Source organism: Hypanus sabinus, chromosome 1 (genome assembly GCF_030144855.1).
Source record: "Hypanus sabinus isolate sHypSab1 chromosome 1, sHypSab1.hap1, whole genome shotgun sequence".
NCBI lineage: Eukaryota > Metazoa > Chordata > Chondrichthyes > Myliobatiformes > Dasyatidae > Hypanus > Hypanus sabinus.
In genome coordinates this window covers 212,780,245-212,804,868 of record NC_082706.1, presented here as the reverse complement: position 1 = coordinate 212,804,868, position 24,624 = coordinate 212,780,245, and the positions used below count along the sequence as shown (strand labels likewise).

At 40.8% G+C, this 24,624-nt stretch overlaps 1 protein-coding gene across 3 annotated transcripts in view; it reads left to right on the top strand.

Annotated features, from left to right (window-relative positions):
• cables1 (Cdk5 and Abl enzyme substrate 1) overlaps window positions 1-24,624 on the top strand; it is a 205,404-nt gene that overhangs the window by 162,235 nt on the left and 18,545 nt on the right. For all 3 annotated transcript variants that reach the window (XM_059985261.1, XM_059985267.1, XM_059985273.1), the window contains 2 exons: window positions 8,640-8,796; window positions 15,372-15,475. In XM_059985261.1, the coding sequence (XP_059841244.1) occupies window positions 8,640-8,796; window positions 15,372-15,475 (261 nt within the window). The remainder of the gene's footprint in view (window positions 1-8,639; window positions 8,797-15,371; window positions 15,476-24,624) is intronic.

The window sequence follows — 24,624 nt, the reverse complement described above, 5'->3', positions numbered from 1 at the left end:
ATTCCAATATGAAAATCCCGGACTCTCAAGATGGCGCTCATGGTGTGAAGCTGAATTAGGCTTCTCTCCAATCCTTTTACTTCTTTTACCTGCAATCACCCCCTAACTGACTTATTTATACCTACATTAAGGAGGTTGATATTTAAGATATACTTTTCGACTTTTTGAATTATATTTTCAACTTGTTAAAATGGCTGGGTGATCACAAGAAACTAAAGAAGTGAGACCAACTAAAAAACCATTAACTCTGAATGCAATCAGGAAACTCATGGATGAGAGACTGGAGGATAAACAGCCCAAAATTTTCTCAGCTTGATGAAACTTTAAAGATGGTCAATGTAAGTCTTCAATCACTTAAATCGGAAATTCCACAACAACAAGCAAGAATTTCAGCTCTTGAAGAAGCCGCCCGTCAGAGAGATTGTAAAATCGAAACTTTGGAACAAAAGCTGTCTTCGACTTCTCAAGTGCTGGAACGCTACAAATCCAAAATTATTGATCTTGAAAATCAATCTCGAAGACAGAACCTGTGGATAATTGGGCTCCCGGAAAATGTCGAGAAGGGAGATCGGGTTGAATTTTTCTCTAAATTCTTAATGGATGTGTTCGGCTCATGTTCTGGATACTCCTCCAGTGATTGACCGTGGGCACCACATTTCTCGCTTAAAACCAGCTGCAGGTGAGAGACCATGGCCAGTAATCCTCCAGCTTCACTATGCTCATATTAAAGTTCGCCTGATTCGAGCTGCCCGCCAAAAGGGCATGATCGACTTTCAAGATTTCAAATTTTGTATTGTGGAAGCTTTTAGCCCTGAAGTTTTGAGGGAAAGAATGGCTTTTAAACCGGTGATGTCAGAATTCTATCGGAAAGGCTTCAAACAAGTGTTGTTATTCCCAGCGCATCTGCGAGTTGTTCTTCCCGATAATTCTCATCGGCTGTTCAAATCTCCAGCTGATGCCCTAAGATTTCTCGAGGAACATCATCTTTCTACTATGAGCTGATTAACGTATTGTATTTTTATTATCTCTCTTTAATGGTTTTTATTGTTTCTGCTTTTTCTTTTAAGCTAACAAATAGCTTATAGATTCGGACTTTTCATAATTTGAAGATCTGTATGTGATGACTGGTAGTATAATTACTTTCTACATGTTAAAGTAAAGGTCTGTTTTCGGCTTCTTTTGAGACTTTTTTTATCATTATTCTTTTGATTTTGAAAGCTACTAATTAAATGTTTTTAAGTTTGAATATATTTTTGCTTTATATCTTTTATGCTGAAGTATTCAGTCTTTTTAAAAAATTTCTCTTTTTAGATGTCGTTTCTTCTTCCCATAAGACCTTAGTTCCTGGACATGTCACATCCGTTCTGGTGTGTCTGAACAAGACTGCTGTTGTTCTATCGAAATATTAGTATTATGCTACCCTGTTTTAGGTTTTAACGGTTTAGTCTATTTTTTCTCTCTTAATCTTGTCTATTTTTTAAAATAATATCAATTTTATAGTTGTCTTCCTGTTATACTAACCCTTTGTTTTTTTTTTGAATATGGACGGTTTGTGTCTTCTTTTTTTCATTTTTTTTTTGAGCTGCCATCTTGAGAGATGGGGGTAAAATTAGTGTTAGTTTGCCTGCTGGCCTTTCTCTGGCTTTTTCTTGGGTTTTCGTGGGTGGGGGGAGGGGGATTCTCTTTTGCTTTTGCTTTTCGCTTAGTTTTACCTTCATGGGCTGATTTGAATCTACCAAAATGTCTGAAGTGTCGTAACTATCGGTTCCTCTTTGAACCTGCTCTCCTCTTCCGGATTCATGAGTTTATCTTCAGTTTAACCTTGTGTGTTTACTACGATAAATATTAACAATATGGATAAGATTATTAACTTTGTGTCTTGGAATACAAATGGTTTAAACCACCCGATTAAACAGAAAAAAATATTTAATGTATTCCATAGAATGAATGCTAATATTATTTTTGCACAAGAGACTCATGTGAGGAAAGAGGATAGATAGTCAACTTTTTTTAAGGTTTTGGAAAGGTCAACAGTACCATTCAAATTCTCAAGATAAAGTAAGAGGCGTTTCTATTTTTATAGACTCCTCAACCTCTTTTATTCATTATGAAACAATTTCAGACAATTTCAGGTAGATTTTTGCTCCTCACTGGTTTACTTTTTAACCAAAAAGTTGTTTTAGTGGATGCTTATGCTCCAAAATTTGACTGTCTGGAATTTTTTAAGTGTTTATTCACATCTCTTCCTAATTTAAATGAGTATATGCTGATAATGGGTGGGAATTTTAACAGTTGTTTAAATCCCTCAATGGATAGATCTAAGTCTATTCAGGTTCTTACAAATAAATCGGCCTCTCTCATTAACTCCTTTATGGTTGATTCTGGAATTTCTGAAATTTGGTGATTTCCTCACCCTAAGGATAAAGAATTTTCATATTTCTCTCATGTTTATCATGATTATTCAAGAATTGACTATTTCTTTATCGATCATCATTTACTTACAGACATTATTGATTGTAATTATGACTCTATTACTATCTCTGATTGTGCGCCTTTGAAACTATTTATTAAGAAAACGGATTCATCCTGAAGTGTTAAATCATGGCGGTTCAACTCTTCTCTACTTCAGGATTCAGACTTACTCAACTTTATTAAACAACAAATTGATTTGTTCTTTTCAACAAACTTTACAGAAGAGATTTCTAGTGAAATATAATGGGACACTTTTAAAGCATTTATCCGTGGACAAATTATTTCATACTCTGCTGGAGTCAGAAAATGAATTAACACTGAAATACTTATGTTGGTTGATAAAATTAAAGAAATTGGTAAGACTTACTCTGTGACTCCTAGTAAAGAGCTTTATAAAAAGAGAGTTGAACTTCAAATGGGGCACAGTTTGCTATTATCCTCTTCGATTGAAAATCAATTAATTAACTCTAGGACTCAGTTTTATATACATGGGGAGAAATCTGGTAAATTATTGGCTAATCAATTGAAAACTGCTTTGGTTAAACATCAGATCATTAAGATCCGTAAACGAGATGGTACTCTGACGATTGATCATAAAGACATAAATAAAGCCTTTCAAGCATTTTATAACTCTTTATATCAATCAGAATTTTCTGATCATTCTTTCATAATGGATGAATTTTTAAGGAAACTGAATATCCTGAAATTAACAGCCGAGGATTGTGCATCATTAGATGCCCCCATTATGGAAACCAAAATAGAAGAGGCAAATTTTTCAATGAATTCAGGTAAAGCCCCTGGTCCGGATCGTTATACTGCAGAATTTTAAAAATCTTTTTCTTCTATACTCTCTCCTTGGTTATGTAAAATTTTTAAGGATGCATTAACTGTAGGTAAATTACCACAATCTTTTTATGAAGCCTTCATTTCTCTAATTCTTAAAAAATACAAAGACCCTTTTGAATGTGCATCATATTGGCCTATATCTTTGCTGAATGTGGATTCCAAGATTTTTACCAAAATTTTGGCCACTAGATTGGAAATTATACTGAGAAATCGTTTGACAGAGTTGAATGGCCGTATTTATTTAATATGCTTCAGAATTTTAACTTTAGCCTGACACTTATAACATGTAAATTAATATATTACAAGTCTTTGGCCTCAGTTCTTACCAATACTCAAAGATCTCCCTTTTCTCAGCTGTTTCGTGGCACAAGGCAAGGCTGTCCTTTAAGTCCTCTACTATTTGATATTACTTTGGAACTCTTAGCCATTGCTATTCGTGATTCACCTAACATATTTGGTATTTCCCGTGGGGAACGGACATATAAGCTATCACTATATGCTGATGATTTGTTACTATATATCTCTGATCCTGAGAGATCTGTTCCTGTTATTTTATCTTTGCTTGCTCAGATTAGTAGTTTTTCTGGCTATAAACTGAATTTTAGTAAGAGTGAATTGTTCCCATGAAATACACAAGTTCCAATTTATAAACATCTACCATATAAAGTAGTTACAGATAACTTTACTTATTTGGGTATTAAAATTACCAAGAAACATAAGGATTTATTTAAAGTTAACTTTTTACCTTTAATTGACCAGATTAAGCAACTCATTACCAGATGGACCCCATTGTCTTTGTCATTGGTTGGTCAAATCAATTCTATTAAGATGATAGTTTTACCTAATTTTTTATACTTACTTCAAGCATTACCAATTTTTATTCCTAAATCTTTCTTTGATATTATTGACTCCAAAATATCCTCATACGAATGGCAGAATAAAAATCCTAGATTAAGTAAAAAATATGTACAGAAACCTAAGAAGGAAGGTGGTTTGGCTTTGCCAAACCTAAGATTTTACTACTGGCAGTTAACATCTGATATTTAATATTTTGGACACAGGACTTGGTGGCAATACAAAGTTGACAATGGGTAAATCTGTACAAGGTTTTTCATTGTTCTCTATCTTAGCATCTTTGTCCTCTCTAAACTGAATAAACAAATGACTAACCCTATGGTTAAATATACATTACGAATATGGTTTCAATTCCGTATATTTTTTTGCTTTAATAAGTTCATCTTATCAAGCCCTATTATATCTAACTTTCTTTTTCAGTCCTCTCTTATGGATCAAGCCTTTGTGCTATGGAAAACGAGGGGTATAACATGTTTTCATGATTTATTTTCAGATATTTGTTTTATGTCCTTTGAACAGCTGTCCAATAAATATAATTTGTCCAGTGCCCATTTTTTTAGATACTTACAAATTAGAAATTTTTTGAATAATATGCTACAGTCCTTTCCGAATTCATGCCCAATTGATATTACGGAAAAAATTCTAGGTTTAAATCCCTATCAGAAGGGTTTAGTAGTCATCATTTATAATATGATCATGAAAATACAACCAGGGATGTCAGATAAAATTAAGAATGAATGGGGAAAAGAACTTCAATGTCCCTTACCTATTGAGCAATGGGAGAAAATCTTACAGTTAGTTAACTGCTCTTCTATTTGTGCCAAACATGCCCTAATACAATTCAAGGTTGTACATAGGGCTCATAGGGCCAAGGACAAACTTGCTCAATTTTATTCTCATGTTAATCCAATCTGTGACAGATGCCATTCGGAAGTAGCCTCATTGACTCACATGTTTTGGTCATGCCCTTGCAAAAATACTGGAAAGATATTTTTGGTATCATTTCAACAGTTTTGAGTATTAACTTGCAACCTCATCCTAATACTGCAAGTTTTGGCTTACCAATGGTGGATAACAGTTGTTTATCCCCCTCAGCTCGGCATATGATTGCATTTGCCACACTAAAGAAGATCTATTCTACTGAACTGGAAAGAAATTAATCCCCCAACTACATTTCAATAGTTTTCCCAAACTATTTCTTGTTTGAGTTTAGAAAAAAATTAGAAGTGTCATTTTTGACCCTTGGGTCAAATTTGAAGAAACCTGGAGACGTTTTATTCAACATTTTCATGAGTTAAACTGACCTTTCCCGAACCTTTCTCTTAACACCTTTAGTTATTTGGATGGAGGTGCGGAGTTATTGACACTACTGTGTATACTTGACATGATACAATAGCCCCTGTCAGTTAAGTTAGCTCTTTTTTTTTCTTTTGGGTTTTTTTTCCATTTTTTGTAATACACCATGAGTTTGGGAGGTTATTATACGTATTTGGATTATTAACTGTTTGTATTTGCATCCTAGCCTTATTAATTATGTACTCTCAAGCTCTCTGTATTTGCTGCTTTTCTTTTTATGTTTGTTTAAAGATTAATAAAAAGATTTAAAAAAAAAGAAAAAAAAATCCAAGGCCTCTTCTACAGTCATGATGAGACCACATTCAGGTTGGAGAAACAACACCTTCTATTCTGTATGGGTAGCCTCCAACCTGATGGTATGAACATTAGGTTCAACAGAAATTAAAACATTAATTTCTCAACCTTCCAGTAATGCCTCCACCCCTCCCCCACCACCATTTCCCATCCCCTTGTCCCTCTCTCATATTATCTCCTTGCCCGCCCAATGCTTCTCTGTGGTGCTCCTCCCCCGCCCCATCTTCATTCTTCCATAGCCTTCTGTCTCTTTGACCAATCAAGTCCCTATCTCTTTGCTTCATCCCTCCTCCTCCTCCTCCAAGATTCACCTGTCGTCTGTTTCACTCTCCCCTTCTGCCACCTTTCAAATCTGCTGCTCTGCTTTTTTTCTCCAGTTCCGCTGAAGGGTTTTGACCCAAAACCTCAACTGTACTTTTTTCCATAGATGCTGCCTGGCCTGCTGAGTTCCTCCAGCATTTTGTGTGTGTTGCTCGAATAAGCTTCAAGACCTTGGTCTCAATACCTCCTTATGTAAATGGATTCTAAATTTCCTCACTTGCAGATCCCAATCAGTTTGGATTGGCAACAACATCTCCTCCGTGCTCTCCATTAGCACAGGTGCACCACAGGGCTGTGTGCTTAGCCCCCTGCTCATCTGGCTTTACACCAATGACCGTGAGATTAAGCACAACTCCAATGCCATATTCAAATTTCCTGACAACACCACTGTCGTAGGTTGAATCATAGGTCATGACCAGCAGATAGAAGGGAGATTGAAAATCTGGCTGAGTGGTGGCAGAACTACAGACTATTTCTCAATGTCAACAAGACCAAGGAACTGATTGTAGACTTCAGGAGAAGGGAACAAGATTTCCATGAGCCAGTCCTCATTGGGAGATCAGAGGTAGAGAAGGTCGGACACTTTAAATTCCTTGGTGTTATCATTTTAAAGCACCTGTCCTTGCACCAGAACGTAAGGGCAATTATAAAGAAAACATGGAAGTGCCTCTACTTCCTGAGCAGTTTGCGAAGATTTGACATCTAAAACTCTGACAAACTTCTGGAGTTGTGTGGTGGAGAGTATATTGACTAGCTGCATCACAGTTTGGCATGGAAACACCAATGCCTTTGAACAGAAAATCCTACAGAAAGTAGTGGATGTGGCCCAGTCCATCATGGGGAGAGCCCTCCCCACCATTGAGCACATCTACACAAAATGTTGTCCTGGAAGGCAGGATCCACCATCAGGGACCCCCAACATCCACGTCATGCTCTCTTCTCACTGTTGCCATCAGGAAAAAGGTACAGGAGCCTCAGGACTCACACCACCAGGTTCAGGAGCAACTATTACCCCTCCAATCAGGCTCTTGAACCAATGGGGATAACCTTACTCAACTTCAATTGCCCCATCACTGGTGTTCCTATTGATTCACTTTCAAGGACTCTTCATCTCAGGTTCTTGATATTTATTGCTTATTATTACTATTACTACTACTTTTTGAATTTGCACAGTTTGTTGTCTTTTACACACTGGTTGAACACCCAAGTTGTTCGAGTCTTTCATTGATTCTATTATGGTTATTATTCTATTATTGATTTATTGAGTATGCCCACAAGAAAATGAATCTCAAGGTTGTAAGTGGCAACATATATTCACTTCAATAATAAATTGACATTGAACTTTCATTTAAACAGATTTTATTACAAAAGGTTTATTTCTAACACAAACCAAATAACTATAGATGCTGGAAATAATAAATACAGGCAGAAAATATGGAAAATACTCATTGGGTCAGGCAGCATCTATGGAAAGAGAAATAGATTTAAGGATTCAGCTTGAAGACAAATCATCAGCGAAGGGGAAGTATGAGAACAGATGTCTTTATGTCCTTCAACATCTCCCTTCCAGTGGATGCCCTTTCTCCTTATGTTCCAGAAATACACACGATTCACTTCTTTGAAACCAACCCCTCCATATCCCAACTTTCTCTGTTACAAGGTCAATAATCCCAATTTCTCTATTAGGAATCAGAAACAGAGATTATTGTCTCCCTTGTACAACCTCAGCTCTATCGGGCTCAGGGACAAGAGGTTATTGTCTGTCTTGTACAACCACGGCTCTAATGGGATCAGAAACAGGAATATTATCTCCCTTGTACACCCTTGGCTCTATCAGGATCAGGGACAATGCAGATATTGTTCCCCCCTAGTACAACCTCAACTCTATTGGGATCAGAGACAAGGTGGATATTGCACCCCCCCCCCCACCTTGTCCAACCTTGACTCTATCAGGATCACAGACTAGGGGGTTATTGCCCAACTTGTACAACCTCAGCTCTATGGGGATTAGAGACAAGGGGGTTATTTTCCAACGTACCTCGACTCTATTGGGATCAGGGAGAAGGTGGATATTGACCCCTCCCCCCCCCCCCCCCCCCCCCGTACAACCTCAGCTCTATCGGGATGGATCAGGGACATGGAAGTTCTTGTCCTGTTTATACGACATCAGCTCTATCAGGATCAGGTACAAGGAGGTTACTGTACTCCTTGTACAATCTTGGATCTTTCGGGATCAGGGTCAAGAGGGTGGCTGTCCCCTTTGTATGACTTCAGCTTTATTGGGGATCAGGGACAAGGAGGTTATTGTCTCTCTTCAACGTTAACTCTATCGGGATCAGAGACATGGGGGTTATTGTCAGTCTTGTACAACCTCAGCTCTATCAGGATCAGGTTATTGTCGGTCTCCTGGAATGTCGGCTCTGTTGGGGATCAGGGACAAGAGGTGTTTCAGGATACGTTTTCACTGATAACATTTTTAATCATTTCCTTCCCAGACTGTTTCCTACACACAGTTTCTTTATCCAACTAACGTGCTTGGTGGACGGAGGAACACGATAGATTCCACGGCATCTTTATCCCAGTTTCGCAACACTAGCCATCGTAACACTCCTCTCGGGAGGGCCAGCAGTTCCCAGGGAAGCATCGAAACAGGTATGTAATGGGTGTAAGATGATCATACATGAAGTTTAAGCTTACTGTATGTTGGACTTTCCTATTGCAGAGTTCGAGAGACCTGCACACAGAGTCCACATAAAGTTCCAATTCATACTTGACATTGCCATGTAAGTTACAGCTGGACGACAGGAAACCATAACAACATGGTGGTATGTTGAGGTAATGAGGTCCAGGTCTAGATCCTGGGAAGGCTTGCAGGCAGATTTACTAGAGCTGTTGGGAATAGTTTAAACTAATATTGCAGGGGGATAGAAACCAGTATGATAGAGCTGAGGATGAGCCAGCAGGTTTACAAGTAGACGATGGGTGTAACATGAATGTAAGGAAGGACAAGCCAATGATTGGGTACAAATGCAGACAGAGCAAAGAGTTAAATTTTACCAGAGGCAAAATTCAGAAGGGCGAAGAATGAAGGACTGAAGGTGCTTTTTTTTTAAAGGCACTTGTGGGTCAATTAGAGATTGGTCGGTGTGACATTGTGGGCATCACTGAGTTGTGGCTGAAAGAAGGCCACAGATGGGAGCTTAACATCAAAGGATATATTTTGTATCAAAAGGACAGGCAGAAAGGCCTAGGTGTGGTGTGGTTCTTCTGTTGGTAAGAGATGGAATTACTTCGTTTGAAAGAGATGACATAGGGTCAGAGAATGTTGAATCTTTGTAGGTAGAGTTAAGAAACTGCAAGGGTGAAGAACATAATGGGAGTCATATGTAGGCCTCCAAGTAATAGCCAAGATGTGGGGTTGTAATTGCAAAGGGAGCTGGAAAGGAATGTAATAAGACCATAAGACATAGAAGCAGAATTAGGCCATTCAACCCATCGAGTCTGCTTCACCATTCCATCGTGGCCGATCCTGGATCTCACTCAAACCCATACAACTGCTTTCTTGCCATATCCTTTGATGGCCTAACCGATCAAGAAAAGATCAGATTCTGCCTTATGGACTTGGCCTCCACCGTAGTTTGTGTCTGAGCATTCCAGAGATTAACTTTGCCTGGCTATAAAAATTCTTCCTTACCCCTGTTCTAAAGGATTGCCCCTCTCAGTTTTGAGGCTGTGCTGTCTAGTTATGGATACCCCCACCAGAGGAAATATCCTTTCCCCATCCACCCTATCTTGGTTCTTCAACATACATTCAGTAGGTTTCAATGAGATTCCACCGCCCCCCCATATTCTTCTAAATTCCAGTGAGTACAGGCCCAAAGCTGCCAAATGCTCCTCATAGTTTAACCACTTCATTCCCAGAATCATCATCGTGAACTTCCTCTTGACTCTCTGCAATGACAACACATCCTTTCGAAGATATGAGGCCCAAAACTGTTGACAATACTCCAAGTGTAGCCTGAACAGTGTCTTACAAAGCCTCAGCATTTTCTCCTTGCTTTTATATTCTTTTCCCCTTGAAATAAATGCCAACATTGCATTTGGCTTCTTTAGCTCAGACTCAACCTGTAAATTAACCTGCTGGGAGTTTGGACAAGGACTATAAGACCATAAGGTATAGGAGCAGTAGTAGGCCATTTGGCCCATTGAGAATGCTTGGCCATTCAATCATGGCTGATCCAATTCTTCCAGTCATCCCCAGTCCCCTGCCTTCTCCCCATACCTTTTGATGTCCTGGCTAATCAAGAAACTATCTATCTCTGCTTTAAGTGCACCCAATGACTTGGCCTAGGACTCCTAAATCCCTCTGATGTTTGAACCTTCTTCCCATTTATACAATAGTCAGCATTATTGTTCCTTTTTACCAAAATGCATTATCATATATTCCCCAACACTGTATTCCATCAGCCACATTTTTGTCCATTCTTCCTATTTGTCTAAGTCCTGCTGGAATCACATTGCTTCCTCAGCACTACCTACCTCTCCAGCTACCTTAGTATCATTCATGAACTTTGCCACAAAGCCACAAATTCCATTATCTGTAATTCTGTTTGTTGGGTAATGACATAATTGTAATGGGTGAGTTCAATATGTAAGGGGATTGGCAAAATCAGATTGTTGTCGGATCGCAAGGAAAGGAATTTCTTGAATGCCTACAAGATGGATTTTAGAGCAGCTTGTGCTTGAGTCTACTCTGGGAAAGGCTATCTTGGATTGGTGTTGTGTACTAACCCAGATCTTAGAACTTTCTATGTTCTATAATATGATTGAATTCATACTGCAGTTTGAGAGGGAGAAGCACAAATCAGATGTATCAGAGTCACAATGGAATAAAGGGAATTCCAGAGGCATGAGGGAGGAGCTTGCCCAGGTGGATTGGAGGAGGATGCTGGTGGGAATGACGACAGAGCAGAGATGGCTGAAGTCTCTGGGAATAGTTCACAAGTTGCAGGATAGATGTATCCCACAGAGGACGAAGTTCCCAAAGGACAGAGGTGGGCAATTGTGGCTGACGAAGGAAGTTGAGGACTGAATAAAAGCCAAGGAAAGGCCACATACGGTAGCAAAAGTGAGTGGGATATTGCTGATTGGGAAGCTTTTAAAATCCAACCAAAGGCAACTCATCATCATCATCAAGTGCCATACTCTGCCAGAGCCTCAGCGACCACTTTCTTCCACTGCGATCTGTTGGCAGTCAGACCTCTTGCATCTTTGGCAGTGAGGCTTGATGTTGTCAATCCAGGTTGTCCTCTGTCTGCCTCGGGAGCGGCTCCTTCTACTCTACCTTTAAGCGCAGTGGGTTCTCGTGTGTCATCGGTTCTCAAGATGTGTCCAAAATAACAAAGTTTCCTTTGGACAACAGTTTCCAGAAGTATTGGTTTCATGCCAGTCTTTTCTCGGATGAAATTGTTGGATCTCCTTTCAATGTATGATACCCTGAGGATCCGTCTGTATGTCCTCATCTCAAATGCTGTCAACTTCTTTTCATCAGCTGCTTTAGGGTCCATGTTTCACAGCCATATAGGGTTACTGGCCAGACGAGACTCTTGAGGAGGTGTCAGTGCTCACAGATCTATCTTTCCAGGTGTTCCAGAGTTTGGTAGTGCTTGTGCGTACCATTGCTGGCCTTCGCCTTATTTCCTTGTTGCATTCATTTTAGGCAACGAATAAAGCTATAAAAAGAGAGAAGACGAAATCTGAGGGCAAAGTAGGCAATAATATAAAGCAGAGTTTGAAAAGTTTTTACAATTATATTAAGAGTAAAAGGGAGATGAGAGTTCATATTGGACCACTGGAAAGTGATGCCTGTGAGGTAGTAATGGAGGACAAAAGTATGGACCCTCACCTTTTAAATCTGCTCCTCATGTTTTTTTCTCCAGTCCTGCTGAAGGGTCTCAGCTGAAAACATGGACTGTACTCTTTTCCACAGATGTTGCCTGGCCTGCTGAGTTCCTCCAGCATTTTGTGTGTGTTGTGCAGATGAACTTAATTAGTACTTTGCATCATTCTTCACTGTGGAAGACACTAGCAGTGTGCCAGAAGTCTGTGAATGTCAGGGAGAAGGAGTGAGTGTCATTGCTATTACAAAGAAAAAAGTGCCAGGCAAACTCAAAGGTCTTAAGGTGAATTTGTTGCCTCAGGCAGCTGTGGAGGCCAAGACTTTATGTACATCTGAGGCAGAGATTGATAGACGCTTGATTTGTCAAGCAATCCCCAACTTGTACAGACTCCAAATGGAGTACTGTGCCCAGTTCTGGTCACCACACTACAGGAAGGATGTGGATACGACAGTAAGAGTGCAGAGGAGATTTACAAGGAGATTAACTGGACCGGAGAGTGTGCCTGATGAGAATAGGTTGAGGGAACTTGGCCTCTTTTTTTTGGAGCAGTGGAGGATGAGAGGTGACCTGATAGAGGTGTATAAGATGATGAGAGGCATTGATCCTTGGCTAACACGAGAGGGCATAGTTTTAAGGAGCTTGGAAGTGGTACCGAGGGGATGTCAGGGTTAAGTTTTTCACACAGAGAGTGATGGATGCATGGAATGCACTGCCAGCAATGGTGCTAGAGCGGGCGGTAGGGAGATTTCTAGAGTAGGTTACATGGTCGGCACAACATTGAGGGCTGAAGGACCTGTAATGTGCTGTAGATTTCTATGTTCTAATAAAATGATATGGTGAGAAGGCAGGAGACTGGGGCTGAGAAGAAAAATGGATCAGTCATGATGAAATGCTGGGGTAGACTTGATGGGCCAAATGGCCTAATTCTGCTCCTGCACCTTATGATGTTATGGAGCAATTATCCACCGTGCCACTGTTTTATACCCACCCCATTGTAGCGGAATAATGATCCACTGTGCCACTGTTTTATACCCACCCCATTGTAGCGGAATAATTATCCACTGTGCCACTGTTTTATACCTACCCCATTGTAGCGGAATAATTATCCACTGTGCCAGTTTGTAACAATCCCATCTCAAGAGAACAATTACCCATCATGCCAGTCTCTAATAACTCAATCCCATCAGAAGAATTATCCATTGGGAACAATACAAATCTCTTTGAAACAATTACAGTCCGCCCTCTTTATCTGTGGGGGATTGGTTCCGGGACCCCCCACGGATACCAAAATTCGCAGATGCTCAAGTCCCTTAATGTATGGGTGCAGTGGTCTTTAGGACCCAGCGTAACCCCGGACTTTATTTTACATGTCTCCGTGTGGTGGACATTAGGACCTGGTGTCGCAGCTCTGAATCTGCAGTGTTTCTGTTAACGAAAATAATCATGACCGCGATTGAAACAAAGGTGGAAAAAAGCGATCAGAAAGAGTTGAAACGCCATCGGTCATTAGAAAAGCGTTAGGCTACAGTTGGTCAACGATCGGAACAATTTTAATGGAGCATGTGAAAGGCCCTGCCCCGATGAAAGCAACAGTTATTACTAAGCAACGCAGTGTTTAAATTATTGAAATACATAAGTGTTAAATACTTAAGTGTTTTATATGCATAGAAAGTTAAAATATGTACAATATACTAAGAAAAATGTTTGACTAACTGACGCTAAATAATACCGGATGTACCGGTTCCGACTTCAAATCCAACTTAAAGACGGACTCAGGATCAGAACTCATTCATAACCTGGGGACTGCCTGTACTTTAAAGTCATTTCTAGATTACTTATAATACCTAATACAATGTAAATGCTATGTAAATAGTTGTTAGACTGTATTGCTTATGGAATAATGACAAGAAAAAATAGTCTGTACATGCTCAAGCAATGAGTGCTGGAGAAAGAACTTCCGGGTTTTCCCGATCTGTGGTTGGTTGAATCCGCGCATACGGAATCCACGGATAAGGAGGGCGGATTGTATGCATCGTGCCACTGTGTAATAACAATCCCATTGGAGCAATTTTCCACTGTACTGTTCTGCAATAAATATTCTATTAAATCAACCCACTGTGTCAATCTGTAATAACCCCATCCCATCGGAATAATTATCCACTGTGTCAGTCCGTAATAACCCCATCCTATCAGAACAATTATCCACTGTGTCAGTCTGAAATAATCCCAACCCGTTGGAACAATTATAGAAACTAGAAAACCTACAGTACAACACAGACCCTTCGGCCCATGCCGAGCATGTCCCTTCCTTAGAAATTACTAGAGTTACCCATTGCCCTTTATTTTTCTAAGCTCCATGTTCCTATCCAAAAGATTCTTAAAAGACCCTATTGTATTCACCTCCACCACTGTTGCCAGCAGCCCATTCCACACAGGCACCACTCTCTGAGTAAAATACTTACCCCTGACATCTCCTCTGAACCTACTCCCCAGCACCTTAAACCTGTGTCCTCTTGTGGCAACAATTTCAGCCCTGGGAGAAAGCCTCTGACTATCCACACGATCAGTGCCTCTCATCGTCTTATACACCTCTATCAGGTCACCTCTCATCCTCCGACGCTCTCATAAGGCATGCTCCCCAATCCAGGCAACATCCTTGTAAATCTCATCTACACCCAATCTCATCAGTTGGCATTTCGGGCTGGGACACTATTTCAGGACTGTTCACTCCTCTCCACTGGGAAATACCCCGTTCACCTGTCCCCACTGGGAAATACCCCCGTTCACCTGTCCCCACTGGGAAATATCCCTGTTCACTCCTATCCACTAGGAAATATCCCTGTTCACTCGTCTCTACTGGGAAATATCCCTCTTCACACGTCCCCACTGGGAAATACCCCTGTTCACACATCCCCACTGGGAAATATCCTTGTTCACTCGTCTCCACTGGGAATTATCAATGGAAAAGTGTACAGTCAATGTTTTGAGATGAGACCCTTCGGCAGGACTGGAGAAAAAAAGATGAGGAGTAGATTTAAAAGGTGGGGGAGGGGAGAAAGGAACACAAGGTGATCGGTGAAACTGCGAGGGGTATGGATGAAGAGCTGAAAAGTTGAATGGTGAGAGAGATACAGGGCTGGAGAGGACAGAAGGCCATGAAGACAGAAACGATGAGGAGGAGCACCAGAGGGAGGTGACAAGCAGGCATGGAGATACGGAGAGAGAGGGAAAAGCGGGATGGGGACTGGAAGTTGAAGAAATCAATATTCATGCTATCAAGGTGGAGGCTATCCAGATGGACAGATTAACACTGGTGTTTCCTCACAGGTACTGAAGTGACAGAGTTTGCAGAATACAATCCCAACCTGGTGGATGACCCACAGTGGCCGTGTGGAAAACACAAGCGAGTTCTCATTTTCCCTTCCTATATGGTAGGTGCTGGCACATTCCTCTTGCTTGTGTGCTGTGGTTTTATGTAGCTGCATGGTCAAAACAAAAGTGTTGGTTTGACAAGCATCTCCCGGTCATCTGAAAATGCACTGTAAGAGATTACCATGGAAGAAACAGTGCATAACACTCAGCGCCTTTAAACAGCCTGCGTAATGGCAAGTGGCGTTGAGGCAGCGTGAGGGCAATATCTTGTTTTTGTTGAGAAACAGACTTCAATGTGAAGTTCTCAAGGATATGTATGGGATTAGGCCAAACATCCAGACATTGATAAAATTCAGAAAATAATGCTTGCTGTTTCTGTGCTAATTCTGGATTTTGTGCATAGACAATATTTTGTTGTTTTTTTGAACTATTTGGCGGTCATCTATGTGGCTGAGAAGCAGACTCAGATTCATTTACCACACCTACTGTAGAGTGAAATATGACATTCGTGTTAACAACTAGCACAACCCGAGGATGTGCTGGGGTCAGCCAGCAAGAGTTGCCACACATTATGGTGCCAACACAGCATCCTCACAAATAGCATAGCTGTCTTTATTAGACTGGGAATAGAATGTAACAGCTGGGAGACCATAAGATGGAAAGAGTATGGTCATGCACTTTGGTGCAAGAAATAAACAGGCAGACTATTATTTAGAAGGGGAGAGAATTCAAAATGCAGAGATGCAATGGGACTTCAAGTCAAGTCAAGACAAGTCACTTTTATTGTCATTTCAACCATAACTGTTGGTACAGTACATAGTAAAAATGAGACAACATTTTTCAGGACCATGGTGTTTATGACACAGTACAAAAACTAGACTGAACTACGTAAAAAACAACACAGAAAAAAAACTACACTAGACTACAGATCTATCCAGGACTGCATAAAGTGCACAAAACAGTGCAGGCATTACAATAAATAATAAACAGGCCAATAGGGCAGTAAGTTGGTGTCAGTCCAGGCTCTGGGTATTGAGCAGTCTGATAGCTTGAGGGAAGAAACTGTTACATAGTCTGGTTGTGAGAGCCCAAATGCTTTGGTGCCTTTTCCGAGACAGAAGGAGGGAGAACAGTTTGTATGAGGGGTGTATGGGGTTCTTCATAATGCTGTTTGCTTTGTGGATGCAGCGTGTAGTGTAAATGTCCGTAATGGCGGGAAGAGAGACCCCGTTAATCTTCTCAGCTGAAGATTTGGGAGCTGTTGTGCTGGATACCATAAAGGTTAACCTCCAGGTTGAGTCAGTGGTGAAGAAGGCAAATGCAATGTTGGCATTCATTTTTAGAGGAATAGAATATAAGAGCAGGGGTGTGATGTTGAGTCTCTATAAGGCACTTGTGAGACCACACTTGGAGTATTGTGTGCAGTTTTGGGCTCCTTATTTTAGAAAGGATATACTGACGTTGGAGAGGGTTCAGAGAGGATTCACGAGAATAATTCCAGGAGTGAAAGACTTACTGTATGAGGAACATGTCTGACAGCTCTTGGGCTGTATTTCCTGGAGTTCAGGAGAATGATGGGAGATCTCATAGAAACATTCCGAATGCTAAAAGGCCTGAATAGATTAGATATGGCAAAGTTATTTCCCATGGTAGGGGAGTCCAGGACAAGAGGGCACGACTTCAGGATTGAAGGACATCCATTTAGAACAGAAATGCATTGAAATTACTTTAGTCAGAGGGTGGTAAATCTGTGGAATTTGTTCCCACAAGCAGCTGTGGAGACCAAGACATTGGTTGCATTTAAGGCAGAGATAGATAGGTTCTTAAATAGCCAGGGCATCAAAGGGTATGGGAAGAAGGCAGGGGAGTAGGGATGACTGGAAGAATTGGATCAACCCATGATTGAATGGCACACCAGACTCGATGGGCTGAATGGCCTACTTCTGGTCCTATGTCTTATGGCCTTAGGGTCTCATGGAGTGCTGCTAAGATACAGGAGCAGCTGTCGAGTCCACTCCACCATTGAAACCCTTAATTGAGACCCTGTCAACCTCCACTTTAAATATACCAAATGATTTGGCCTCCACAGCCATGTATAGCAATAACTTCCATAGATTCACCACCCTCTGGCTAAAGAAATTTCTCCCCATCTCTGTTCTAAATGGCCATTGCTCTGTACTGAGGCTTTGTCCTCTGGTCCTAGACTCCCCCACAATGGGAAACATCTTCTCCACGTCCACTCTATCTAGTGCTTTCAATATTTCATAGGTTTCAATGAGTTTCACCTCTTATTCTTCTAAACTTCGGTAGCACTGGCCCAAACACTCCTCATACATTAACTCTTTCATTCCTGGAATCATATTTGTGAACCTTCTCTGAACCCTCTCCACATTCTTTCTCAAATAATTGGTCCAAAAGTGCTGACAGTGTTCACAATGGGAGTTTACAGGTGCAACTCTATTAAACCCAGCTGAATTGCAAAGTACAGTTTTGGTCACCACAAGGATGGTGACCATTGCCACAGATGGCTACAGAGGCCAAGTTCTTAGGTATAGTTAAAGCAGAGGTAGACAGGTTCTTAATTAGTCAGGTCAACTTCCTTAATATTCCTTCATGCAAAAGGTTTAGATGGGTGAAATTTGTGTGTCCAGGAGGAAATCCTGACACAATAATTAGACAAGCTGACTAGAGGAGAATCTATATTGGATTTGGTGCTCAGCACTGAACCATGTCAGGTGTCAGAACTCTCAGTGGGAGAACATTTCAGAAACATATTTCACTGTATGTTTCAATGTACAGTAGGTGTGATAAAAAGTGAGGATTGGAGGACAGTTAACAAACATGACAAAATCTGAAGCTGCTGGAAATCCCAAGCAACACACACAAAATGCTGGAGGAGCTCAGTGGGCACTCTCCTTCGTCTGGTGGAACTCGTTCTCACCCTCAATAATTTCTCCCTCTGCTCCTCCCACTTTCTTCAAACCATAGGTGTAGCTCTAGGCATTCACATGGGTCTCAGCTATGCCTGCCATTTCATCAGTTATGAGGAGCAGTCCATGTCCCAAGTCTACACTGGCATTGCTCCCCAATTCTTTCTACGCTAAGTTGATGTTGCTTCCCACTCCTATACTGAGCTTGTCAATTTCATCAACTTTACCTCCAACTTCACCCTGCCCTCAAATTTACATGGTCTCTCTCTTCCCTTTCTCGATCTCTCTGTCTCCATCTCTGGAGACAGTCTTTCTCCTGTTATCTTTTATAAACCTATTAACTCTTACAGCTACCTAGACTATACCTCTTCCCACCCTGTCACTTGTAAAACTAAAATCCCCATCCCTCAGTTCCTTCCTCTCCACCACATCTGCTGTCAGGATGAGGCTTTTCATTCCAGAACTACTGAAATGCTCTCCATCTTCAAAGAAAGGGGCTTTTCTTCCTTCACCATCAATGCTGCCCTCAACCGCATCGCTTCCATTTCTATAAGACCATAAAGTATTGGAACAGAATTAGGCCCTTTATCCCATTGAGTCTGCTCCTCCATTTCGTCATGGCCTTGCAATTTTCCTCTCAGCCTCGATCTCCTGCCTTCTCCCCATATCCCTTCATGCCCTGATTAATCAAGAATCTGTCAAACTCTGCCAGTACACCTCCTCCCTCACTGCCATTCAGAACCACAAGCAGTTCTTCCAGGTGAGGCAACACTCCACCTGTGAGTCTGCTGGGGCCATCTACTGTATCTGGTGCTCCCGGTCTGGCCTCCCATGTGTCAGTGAGACCTGACCTAGATTGGAAGGCTGCTTTGTCAAGCACCTTTGCTCCGAAGGCCACTAGAAGTGAGATAATAGACAATAGACAATAGCTACCCTTTTCAATTCTACTTCCCATTCCCATTTCAATATTTCAGCCTACAGCCTCCTCTGCTGCCACAATGAGGCCATGCTCACGTTGGAGGAGCAACGTCTTATATTTTTTACGCAGTTCAGTCTAGTTTTTGTACTGTGTCATGTAACACCATGGTCCTGAAAAACGTTGTCTCATTTTTACTATGTACTGTACCAGCAGTTATGGTTGAAATGACAATAAAAGTGACTTGACTTGACTTGACTTGACTTCTGTCAAGTCTCCAACCTGATGGCATGAACATTAATTTTTCTAACTTTCTCTAACCACCCCCTCCTCTCCTTCACCATTCTCCATTCCCCTTTCCCTCTCTCATCTTATCTCCTTACCTGTCGATCACCTCCCTCTGGTGCTCCTCTCACTTCCCTTTTTTCCATGGTCTTCGTTCTCTCCTATAAGATTCCCCTTTCTCCAGCCCTTTATCTCTTTCACCAATCAACTTCCCAGCTCTTTTCTTCACCCCTCCCTCTCTGATCACCTGCCATTTTGTACTTCCCTCTCCCCTCCTCTTAGCATTTTACGCTCACCTCTCTTCCTTTCCGGTACTGATAAATCTCTTTATTTCTTTCCATTGATGCTGCCTAGCCAGCTGAGCTCCTTCAGTATTTTATGTGCGTGTTGGAGGATAGCTGATCTTGTTCCACTCTTTAAGAAAGGCTCTAATAATAAACCAGGAAATTATAGGCTGGTGACCCTGACATCAGTAGTGAAAAATTTATTGGAAGGTGTTCTAAGGGACCAGTTATATAAGTATTTGGATAGACATGAACTGATAAAGGATAGTCAGCTTGGCTTTGTTGATTATAGGTCATGTCTGACCAATCTTACAGAATTTTCCGAGGAAATTAGTAGATGGCGTATAAGATGATGAGAGGCATTGATCATGTGGATAGTCGGAGGCTTTTTCCCAGGGTTGAAATGGTTAGCATGAGAGGGCATAGTTTGTAGGTACAGAGGAGCTGTCAGGGGTAAACTTCTTACGCAGGGAGTGGTGAGTGCGTGGAATAGGTTGCTGGTGATGGTGGTGGAGGCAGATACAATAGGGTCCTTTAAGAGACTCCTGGATAGGTACATGGAGCTCAGGAAAATAGAGGGCTATAGGTAACTCTAGGTAATTTCTAAGATAAGGACATGTTCGGCACAGCTTTGTGGGCTGAAGGGCCTGTATTGTGCTATGTTTCTATGTATAAGTTATTCTGCAGCCTACTTGTTTCCTCAACACGAGCTGCTTCTCCACCAATCTTTGTATCATCTGTAAACTTGGCAACAAAGCCATCTATTGCATCATCTAAATCATTAATATATAGCATGAAAGGAAGTGGTCGCAACATCAACCCCTGCAGAACTGCACTAGTCACTGTAGCTAATGAGAAAAGGATCCTTTTATTCCCACTCGCTGCCTCCTACCAATCAGCCAATGCTCTAACCATGTTAGTAACTTTCCTGCAATAACATGGGCTCTTAACTTGTTAAGCAGCTTCATGTGTGGCACCTTGTCAAAGGCCTTCTGCAAGTCCAAATATACAACATCCACTGCATCCTCTTTATCTATCCTATTTGTAATCTCTTCAAAGAATTCCAGCAAGTTTATCAGACAAGATCTTCCCTCAAGAAAATCATGCTGATTTTGACGTGTCACCAAGTTCTTCAAAACCTCATCTTTAACAATTGACTCTTAACATCTTCCCAACCACTGAGGTCAGGCTCACTGATCTATAATTTCCTTTCTGCTGCCTTCCTCCTTTCTTTAAGAGTGGAGTAGGTCTTAGAAGGTCAGCCAATCAAATAGCAGGTACTGAGTTGTTCTTTGCTCTATGTTTGTGTCTTTTTGTACGTATAACATTAGCCACAACACCAGCAGTATATCTCCAGTGCTTGGAATTTGGCTACAGTACTGCAATAAAGGAATCTCATAGTTCAAAATAAATTTATTATCAAGGTACATACAGAACTGCCTGAGGCACGTATATACAACGAGGGTCTCTAAGACCTGTACACAGTACAGTGTTTGTCAATGTGGAGCAGAATAAGTTTGTAAATCTGGTGGGAGCAAAGGATATTGTGAATGGTGAGGGTAGAGCGCCTCGGGAGGGGTGTGGGACAGTTGGCAGAGGAGTGCCAGGGGCAGAAGCTGGCGTGGGTGCAGACACACACAGCCCTGAAGCACCAGGCAAGGTCACCTGATTCCAAACAATTGGTTTATTGATCATTACAGAATGTCTGTCTGTGCTTCCTGCTCCCTCCCCTCTCCCTGTCCCCTTCCCACTGTCAGTCCACAATAGGGATTCATATCAGAATCTGGTTTGTCATCACTCACATATGTAATGAACTTTAGTTTTTTTTGTGGCAGCAGTGCAGTGCAATACATGAAATTACTACAGTGCCGTGCAAAGGTCCGTGACACCCATGTGCCTAAAACTATTGCACTGTTCTGTATATATCACCAAATATGACCCTGAGATTAATTTTCAGTCTATCCAGCCAAGATTCATCAGAATTTTACGTCACGTCTATTTCTAAAACATTGCCTCTGTCCTAAGCTATTGCTGAAAGCGTTAATCAGAGAGAGAGATGAACGCCTGGTAGAGCTTAGACTTTGGTCAGGGGCAGGTGTGTGCCATCACGACACACATTGTATGCGTTGGTTTGGGTTATGTTGCTGGTTATTATTTACCAGATAAGCAGAGCAAATTTTCCACAGCAGAAGCAGTGGCCCAGTCTGTTAATTGACTTTGAAGCCACTGATGTCTTGTGTCTCCTGCTGTGAGGTTGTTGATAGGAAATTGGGGCTGCTTGCTACACTCTGTTGGTCGATTAATGGTTCTGTTTGTTCGTCCTTTAAAAACTTTTCCTGCTGTTGCGCTGCCACAAATTGAGGGGGAAATGGGAAAGGGAATTTCTGAGCATACCTGCTGTGTCTACCCACTTTTGGAAACTTCAAAGAAAATTTATTATCAAGATGTATACACTATATGCCAGTCAGAATCTGGGGAAGGAGAAACAGCAAATGTTTTGGGTATGTGACCCTTCATCGGAACAGAATTCAGATGAAGGATCCCAAGAAACTCTAAACACAAAAGATACTGCAGATGCTGGAAATCCAGAGCAACACACACAAAATACTGGAGGAACTCAGCAAGTCAAACAACATCAATGGAACTGTACAGAAAGTCAATGTTTTGGAATAAGACCTTTAAAGACAACTGTTAACTTGCTGAGTTCCAGTAGTTTGTGTTGCCTGAGAGACTCTGATGTTTTGTAGGATGCAGACCACAGATAGCTGGATTACAGTGCCAACAAGATCAATTTGCTGGTTTCCTCAACAGGATGTCGACCAGTGTCTGTTCTCCCCTGCTCTTTCTAATGTTCTCAGTGTCTGTTTTCCTTGTTCTCAGTGTCTGTTCTCCCCGTTCTCAGTGTCTGTTTTTCCCATCCTTGGTGTCTATTCTCCCCTTAGTCAGTGTCTGTTGTCACCCGTTCTCAATGTTTGTTCTCAGTGTCTCTTCTTTCTGTCTGTTGTCCTCTGTTCTCAGTGTCTAGTCTCCCTGACCTCAGTGTCTGTTTATCTCATTCTCAGTGTCTCAGTGCTTGTTCTCCCTCATTTTCATTGTTTGTCCTCCCTCATTCTGTCTGTTTTCCTCCTTTGCCAAGTTATTAGTGACTGTTCTCTCAGTTCTCAATGTCCATTCTCCCCTGTATTCAATGCCTGTTTTCCTCCGTCTTAGTGACTCTTTTCCCTGGTGTTCTGTGTCTTTTCTCTCCTGTTCTCATTCTCTGTTCTCTTTGGTTCCCAGTGTCCGTTCTCCCCCATTCTCAGCCGCTATTCTCTCCCATTCTCTCTATTCCCAGTGTCTGTTCTCCCTGTTCTCAGCCGCTATTCTCTCCCATTCTCTCTATTCTCAGTGCCTGTTCTCCCCCATTCTTAGTTTCTTCTTTCTTTCTTTATCAATCTTTTTATTAATTAAAAAAGTACATATATATAAACAAAAGGAGAATTATCTCAAATATCTATGACAATTTATATAAAAGGTAAAATAAACATTATCAAGATCATGCATAGTAATAGTTTAATAGTATGTAATAAAAAGTAAGATAATCAATTCTCCTCTTATCATTCCATGAAAAGAAAAAAAAAGATCAAGAAACTTTTACTATTTTTATATACATAAAAAAAAACACTAAACAAAACAAAAAGGAAAAGAGGAAAAGAAGGACTGGGCAGCCCATACTGAGAGTAAAAGCAAGAAAAAAGAGAAACTTTCTCTTCAAATCCAAAGTTTTGAGAAAGTAACTGGAAGAGCAGTAATTCAAACCATATGAAAATAGTGAATAAAAGGTCACCTGGTTTCTTCAAATTTAAAAAATATATCAAATTTTTTTAGACTTGTCTATGGGGGATTGTTTAATGTCTTTCACTCAGTGGACAAATATGACTTAACTAATGCACATTTTTTAGGTATTTACAAATTAGGAATTTTTTATGTAGTTTAGTTCCAAATTTTCCCTTGGCTTATTCACCTAATATAATAGATACTCTTGTTCAGGTTAAACCATTTCAAAAAGGACTGATAGCTATAATTTATAAATGGTTATTGAATTTGCAAATGGTATCTAATGATAAAATTAAAGCTGCATGGGAATTGGAATTTTGAGAGTCATTTTCAGATAATCAATGGGATAAAATTTTCCATTTGGTAAATACTTCATCTATTTGTGCCCGTCATTCCTTGATATAGTTCAAGGTAGTATGTCGGGCACATATGTCAGAGGATAAATCAGCCCGTATCTTTTCCAAAATGAATCCTATTTGCAACAGATGTAATGTTGAGGTGGCTACTTCAACTCATATGTTTTGCTCTTGTATCAAGATAGATAATTTTTGGAAAGATGTCTTTAAAGCTTTATCAAAAATCTTGAATTTGGACCTACAACCAAATTTAATTACAGCAATTTTTGGATCACTTCACCAGAAGCAAGATATATTCCTGTTTCCGCTCAATGGATGATCACTTTTACAACTTTATTGGCTAGGAGAGCCATTTTGCTTAAATGGAAGGACTCTAATCCACCTACTGTTTTCTATTGGCTTACCTCCATTATGTCCTGTCTAAGTTTAGAGTAAATCTGAAGCCCATTCTTAGTTTCTATTCTCTCCCATTCTCTCCATTCTCAGTGTCCGTTCACCCCCATTCTCAATCTCTATTCTCTCCCATTCCCTCTATTCTCAGTGTCCGTTCACCCCATTCTCAATCTCTATTCTCTCCCATTCTCTCTATTCTCAGTGTCTGTTCTCCCCCATTCTCAGACT